The sequence below is a fragment of the Hordeum vulgare genome, chromosome 5H (genome assembly GCF_904849725.1).
Source record: "Hordeum vulgare subsp. vulgare chromosome 5H, MorexV3_pseudomolecules_assembly, whole genome shotgun sequence".
NCBI lineage: Eukaryota > Viridiplantae > Streptophyta > Magnoliopsida > Poales > Poaceae > Hordeum > Hordeum vulgare.
The window spans coordinates 465,611,472-465,619,219 of record NC_058522.1 but is presented as its reverse complement, the minus strand read 5'-3'; the positions used below and the strand labels follow the sequence as shown (position 1 = coordinate 465,619,219).

The 7,748-nt window shown below is 45.5% G+C and overlaps 1 protein-coding gene across 1 annotated transcript; it reads left to right on the top strand.

Annotated features, from left to right (window-relative positions):
- Nucleotides 1-3,372: 3,372 nt before the first annotated feature.
- LOC123395484 (AT-hook motif nuclear-localized protein 17-like) lies at nucleotides 3,373-5,049 on the top strand. The gene has a single exon (XM_045090489.1). The coding sequence runs from the start codon at nucleotides 3,724-3,726 to the stop codon at nucleotides 4,732-4,734; it is 1,011 nt and encodes a 336-aa protein (XP_044946424.1). The 5' UTR covers nucleotides 3,373-3,723; the 3' UTR covers nucleotides 4,735-5,049.
- Nucleotides 5,050-7,748: the final 2,699 nt, after the last annotated feature.

Genomic DNA, 7,748 nt, shown 5'->3' with positions numbered 1-7,748 from the left:
CCACACCGCAGTACAAGAGTCGATATGACTATAATTTGCCATACAATCTGCAACCCTATTTTGAGTTCTTCTAGGAAACAAACTCCCTAAGCTCCATCATTGATTTAATCTCCTCTACCAAGTGTCCATAAGCCTATCTAGCCAAACTACCGTTTCATAAAATTGAAATCGCAATGGAAGAATCGGATTGCACAACTACGGGACGATCAGTATGTTGTAAAGGTGCATGAATCTCCGACTCCAATGCTTCATTCCAATTAAAAATAACACGGTAAGTAGCAAAGATCGTTGTGTTGTCCTCTCGATGTAAAACATACTGATACCCGCACTACCATCTTGAGAGGAAAAGGAGCTGTCAACCGATAGTGCACACTAGTTAGCAACAAGAGGCGGCCAATGGCTTGGAATCATAGTGTGCTGCACCTCCGGCTGAACCTCCTCCTAAGCTAACGTTTTCCCTTTAATAATATCCTCCATACCATAATTCCTTGCACGATTAAGAGACTTATAGTAGCTATCCAGAAACTCCATTGTGACATCCACCAGCGGAGCTTCTTTACCATGCACAGTATCATTACAAAGTTGCCAAATCCTCCAGATTAGAAGAATAATCATATCCCAAATATGACTGTCACATTTGGTCACTACATGCAATAGCCACTCCTGACCGACCATTATGAATGAGAAGTTAATCATTAGGCAATGGCTACATATCACGCATTCTCCGCCATACATGTCTTGCTTGAGGACATGCAACAAGAGCATGGTAAGATCCTTCGCTCTCACGGCCGCACACCAGACATCTATCAGATGTACCCAGGGGGCGATACAATTTATTTTGATCAGTTGCTACACCTCCCGACGCAGCCTTCCAAGCTATAATACACATCTTGAGAGGAACCTTTGCTCGCCACACAAAATTCCATATCGATCGTTCACCCTCTCGATGTGAACTTGATGCACCTCCCGAGAACAAATCATCATGTTCCTTTGTAGTTAGTTGACAAACACTTTTAACAGAAAACTTTCCTGATTTTTCCGAAGATAGGCCAAGAAGACAGCTCTATTCCTTGGTGATGTACGTATTTTCAAAAATTGTTGCGCATCTACGTCCCAAATATACTGCGGAGACATTAAGATTCCATTGTCCATGGTTAAAAATAAAGTCTCAAACACAATTAAAACGACAAATACCTTTAGGAGTAATTGGCCTTAGATCATTGCCTCTAGGAATCCAAGGATCACACCATGTCCGTACCATAGATCCGTTACCAATTCTCCAAATACAAACTTTTTAACTAGTTGTAGACCATGTTCAATACCCTTCCAGACAGCCGACGAATTGCCCGAAAAAACTGTATCCAAAAGATTCCCGTTTGGATAATATTTGGCCCCAACTAGTGGAGCACACAAACTATCAGGAGACTTAATCAAACGCGAGGCTTGTTTCGCTAACATGGCTTGATTAAAAGCACGCATATCCCTAAACCCTATGCCACCCTTAGATTTTGGGAGAGCAGTTTGTCCCAACTCAGCCATGTCATCTTCCTCTTTCCTTTATCAACTCCCCACCGGTATTGCCTTAACAGTTTTGTTAGGTCGTCACATACCAAAGCAAGAAAATTAAAAATGCTCATAACATATGTGGGAATAGCTTGCACCACAGATTTAATTAAAATTTCCTTATTACCAGATGACACAAATTGTTCACTCCAATTTACAAGTCTTTTACTAAGACTAGCTTGAATTGTCTCAAATCTCCCTTTGTGCAGCCTTCCTTCTCGTACAGGAAGATCCAAATACTTTGGTTCAAATACCTCTTCTGTAATATCAAGAATACCTTTAATCACAATAACTTATGCTACCAAACAGTTTTCATAGAAAAGGATGGAACACTTCGAAGGGTTAATAAGTTGACGTATAGCTGCTGCATCAGTGTTCAACAAACCTTTCACAATTCTAGCTTGTTGTTCATTGGCCTGGAAAAACAAAAAAGAACATCCGCAAATAATAAATAAGATATCACAGGAGCACGTCGGCATATCGTGACACCATCCAAGCCTCCCTCCATAACAGCCTTGTTGACAAGAGGAGACAAAGCATCAGCTACAAAGAGAAAGAGAAACGACGATAATGGATCACCTTGACGAAGACCTCGTGATGGTGTGAAAGAATCCAAGAGCTTGCCATTGAATTTCACTGAATATCTCACAGAGCACACACATGACATTAACCATGAAATCCACTTACTTAAGAAACCCCACTCAATTAGGGCATTTTCCAGAAACTTCCAATCCACACGGTCATAAGCCTTAGAAAGATCAAACTTATAAGCACAACATGCTGGCGAATTAGACTTCAAAGATTGAATATAATCAATGCACTCGAAAGCAATGATCGAATTTTCTGAGATCAATCGTCCAGGTATAAAGGCACTTTGGTTCTCCGAAATTAATTCCGACAAGATAGGACGAAGACGATTGACCAAACACTTAAAAGACAATTTTATAGAGCACATTACATAGATTAATTGGCCTAAAATCCATTAGCTCCTTTGGGTGGGGAATTTTGGGAATTAGAATAATCGATGTATCATTTACACCTTCGGGCATGATCCTTGTTTGAAAATTCCCAATACCGCAGCAATAATATGGACCTTCAAAACAGCCCAATTACGGTGATAAAAACATGCCGAAAAACCATCCTTACCTGACGCTTTTAGGGGACCAATCTAAAATAGCGCATCTGATAATTCCTTCTCGGAGAAAGGTGCACACAAGTTCTCATTTATCACCGTGATACTTTTGGCTGTATGCAATCCAACACCTTCGTCGACGAGAGATTTAATATGTGTCAGATTTAATTTATAAGAAATATATTTTTTCAAAGGAGAATAACCCTGGCTTCTGAATCAAACTATGTATATACCATCATGAAGAAAATATGGAATACGAAGGAGTAAGGATATCAACAAATTACCCACCAGCAAATCAACTTGTGATTGAATGTTTAGATGGACCGTGGTATCCCTATCCTACCAGGGTTCAAGTCCTAATGCTTACATTATTTCTGAATTTACTTCAGGATTTCCGGCGATACGCTTTCAGTGGGAGGAGATGTTCACGGCGCGTCTATGATGACTTCGTAAATATCAAGATGACATGTCGGTTCAGTCTCTCGGAGGTGCTCATAAAGATAGGATGTGCGAATGTATGTTCATAGATATGAGAGTGTATGCGCATGTATATGAACGTTTGCGTCTGTACTGTGTAAAAAAATTACCCACCATTTTTGTACTGCGAATTTAACTTGTGTTAGTTTAGGGTGTGGCCTTGCTCTCTCCGGCTAGGCAGTGGATAGGCACGCCCAAACAAACAAAAATATGGACACCGGCGTGAAAAAGACAAAAGGATAAAAGGGAACACCCTACCAGTCTATCTCGCCAACGGTGGCAGTGTGGCACCGCCTCCGCTGCTCAGGCTCATCCTGTCATGTTCCTACTGCAGCTAGCCAGCCAGCCCACCCCCATATCACTTTCTTATCGACGACCGCTAGCTCCATCCATCCCGTTCCCAACTCCAGAGAACACCCACGACTAGCATCGCCACTTGCCGCGCCCAACTTGCTCCTGAGTCCTCACCCCCTGCTCTCTCTAGCAGCCGCATCGGAGATTCGGAGTACTGCTACGCTCATCATTCGCGACCAAGTGAGCTTCCCTTCTCCATGTCCTTTGGCAAGGCGGGCATGAGCAAGGAGGGCATGTACCAGGAGCGCAAGGACGTACCGGACATAAGGTTCGCGACGCCGCTGCCGATGCACCCCCGCCATGCCGGCCACGGTGACCAGCAGCAGCAGCAGCAGCAGCTGGAGTGCTTCTCTGATGAGGTGGACAGCCGGGGTACCGCCGAGATGAAGGAGCCTGGGGGCAGTGCGGCCGGCTCCCAGCTGGTTTCATGCGGCGGCGTTGGCGACGGGTCGAGCATCGAGGTGGCCAAGAAGCGGAGGGGGCGGCCGCCGGGGTCCAAGAACAAGCCCAAGCCGCCGGTGGTGATCACGCGGGAGGCGGAGCCCGCGGCGGCGATGCGTCCGCACGTGATCGAGATCCCCGGGGGCCGCGACGTCGCCGAGGCGCTGGCGCGCTTCGCGAGACGCCGCAACCTCGGGATCTGCGTGCTCGCCGGCACCGGCGCCGTCGGCAACGTCTCGCTCCGCCACCCCTGCCCCACGGCGCCCGGTGCTGCCCCGGCCGTCATCGTCTTCCAGGGCCGGTTCGAGATCCTGTCCATCTCCGCCACCTTCTTGCCCCCGGCCATGGCCGCCGCGGCGCCCCAGGCCGCGGCCGTCGCTGCCGGGCTCTCCATCTCGCTCGCCGGCCCGCACGGCCAGATCGTCGGAGGCGCAGTCGTGGGCCCGCTCTACGCCGCGACAACAATCGTCATCGTCGCCGCCGCCTTCACGAACCCCACCTTCCACCGCCTCCCCGCAGACGACGGCGCGCCGATGCCCGTCTCCGCGTCGCTCTCCGGCAGCGCGGACGCGGACGAACACCGCGCCCGCCAGCACCAGCCGGAGCCGCAAGAGCAGCGTCACCAACGGCCGCACGTGACCCCGTCGGCAGCACAGCCGGTGGAACCCTGTGGCGTGCCCGTCTACGCCTGCCACCCGCAGCCGCAAGAAGTGATGTGGCCGCCTGCTGCTCGCGCACCGCACCAACCGCCACCGCCGCCGTACTGATCAGAGAGAATGTGTACGCCCTTCTTCCAGATTGCCTGCATCCTGCAAGGTTCATTGCACGCGCCGCCTACTTGCTAGATCTGCATTAACCTTTAGCCGCACCTTAGGGTTTAACTCTCTGTTTTAATTTCTTGGGCTTCTACTTCTGATATCGACATTGATCCGCATCCGTACGGGAAACTGATACTGTCAATCTGCGTTTTCGTGCAAGCTGCATGCCCATTATTATCTGTCTTTGGCAATCTCAACCTAACCAGATGTAGCAGCTGAGAATGCTCCTCTTTGATATAGTTCCCGTGCCAGTATTTTGTTGTACTTCGTTTGTTTTGTTTTGCACAAGCACCAAGATTAGTTCTACTAGCTAGCTAGCCCCAACCAGCTGCAAGTTGTACATGTACAACTATTTTGACACCATACTCTTTTGTGGTACCACTATGCTGATAATTGAGAGGCTAAATACTGCTCCGTACCACATAATGGGGGAGGTGAAGTGCACTGCAGGCGTGCCCATTCCGTTCCATGGAGCCATTGATTTGTGGTTCTCTACCGTATGGGTCATTCAGCCTTCTCCCCATAAGCCGTGTTTCCTACTTTTGCTCTACTATACTCCAGTATATACGCACTTGCAAAAAAGAAGAAGATGCTAGCCAAGCCAACGGAACAGGAAGGCTGCGATGAACGCAAAGCGTGCTGGTTGTTACCCCGTCGTGATCGTATGTAGAAATTTGTTCTATGGATGTGGGTCAGAACTGTGATTAGCCTTTGAGTTGAAGTCGGTATAGTATATACACCGATGACAAGACATTGGCCTGAATGATACCATTGATTTTAGAGCCAGCATTCACCATGTAGTAGTAGTATCAATCAACTGCATCGTCCACGTAGGATGAAATTTGAAAAAATTCAACCATTTACATACATTTCCCTCATACGGGTTTATTAGTCCGCCTCAAATTTCGAAACTAATTTTGACTTGCAAATATGAGTTATATGCCACAAACATTATTGTTACCGAATTCTTGTTCGAACGGATTTTTCAATCACATACTTTTTGCGACATACTATAACCCATAATTTATTAGTCAAATTTTGGTTAAAACTAGGCTCAGAAAGAGAGAGGGGGGGGGGGGCAATAAACTTGGACATTGGAAGTGTTATGGAGTATTTCTATTAAAAAAAACTAGCCGATGGTAGAAGTCGGTTGAGTTCATGGACTAGGTTTTATTTTATAAACTAACTACATGAACACACTCTGAGGTGAAACACATGGTGTTTGACCAAAAGTTTAGAATCCTCCATAAGATGTAGGAAGTGAAGTATTCCTATAGGAATTCTCCAAGCCTACAAACCAAAATTCACCTTAGAAACAAATCCTATAAGAGTGCATTCCTAAAATTCATGTGAAAATCCTTTGTTCCAAACATAGCATCAGTTGGGCCCTCTTTGATTCAAAGGATTCCTAAAGGAATTCTAGACGATTCTAATTCTTAGGATTTGTTTTCTACGTCTGTTGTTTGATTTATAGGATTACTATCCATAGAAAAAAATAGATCTTAGGATTTATTTATACTACTCCCTGTGTAGAAGGGAGTAGTTTTCATAAGAAAAAAAATCATCCACTCCAACCTCATGTTAAGAATCGAACATTGTTCATGCATACAATCAAACAATCTATTAATCACGTAGTATTCAAGTGGACATGCCACTCATTCATGTTTTTCATATGTTTCCTTGTTCTACAAATCATGTGAAGCAATGACGCCTTTGTTGTTGATAATCGATAATCAATATTTTCTCGAACTTTTGTATTTGCACATATCTTCTATTTCAAATAATGAGTCTTAGGTGAGGTTTGGTCACATGAACAGGTTCTCTCATCTCCAAACCCTAGCGTCGTCACCCTTCCGTCGATAGGTCCTCCCTACCCCCAAATCCCATTGATATTGGAGTGCGGGGAGGCCCAAATCTACTAGATGTAGTTTTAGTTTTTCTAGCTTAGGGGCTCTTAGGAGACACTTCTTTTCTGAACGATGCGATCTTGGATATGAGCATCTTGCAATGATAACAATTGTGAGGTGTTTTCTCCATGGTATTGATCTGGTAGGAACACGCCATTGATGACTAGAGACTGTGCTAAAAGCCAATGACGCTAACTCAAGCGAAGGAGAGAAAATAACGACAGTGAGCCATCGACTTGTTTGAGAGAAGAACACCATCGATCTAGAGATCTTGATAATTTTGTTACTTCTTACTGTTTAGGGGCGTTTGTACCATAGATTGATAGATAGATCTGACAACCCTTTGGAAATAACACGACTTTTTTAGTCTTAGACTTAGAAATAGCAAAATGGTCCTTCTTTTTCTTTACCTGTAGGGGAAAGTTCTCCTCCCCTTCAACGTTCACCGACTAGCTCATGGATTTTCCTCTTCTCCGACTTCTCCTTCACGACACTTATTTTTCTTTCCTACAAGGAAAAGTTCTCCTCTCCTCCAAGCTGCACCGGCCAGCCCGTGGATTCTCCTCCCATTTTCATGTTGCTTCAGCGGCTGGTGGAGGGAAGGAGAATCCTGGGCGTGTTTGGATGAGTGGCCCGCACCTAGCTCGCATCCGTCGTGCAAATTGCAGTGTGATTGGTTTCCTGCACAACGTCCTCGGCCTGGCCCGATCCATGCAAAAGGAGCCCGCTCCGCCAGGCTGAGGGTGTTAGAGCATACATCTCCATATGTGGTTTTGGTAATTGATGACAATTCCTATGGACTAATGGTTGCCTTAAATTATATTTATAGGATTTGTCCATAGGCACTTCTTGAAGTCCATCTGTTGGGTTCAAGGAGTTTATATGATGACCAAGATGTTATTCAAGGTATTATCCAAAAATGGTCATAGAAACACTAAGTTGATCAAGATCTCAGACAAAGAGTAAATCAAGATGATCAACACACAAAGCGTATAAGATGTACCGAGAGGGATCAAGTGATCCCATGGTATGGTAAGCATTGTCCATTACGTGTTT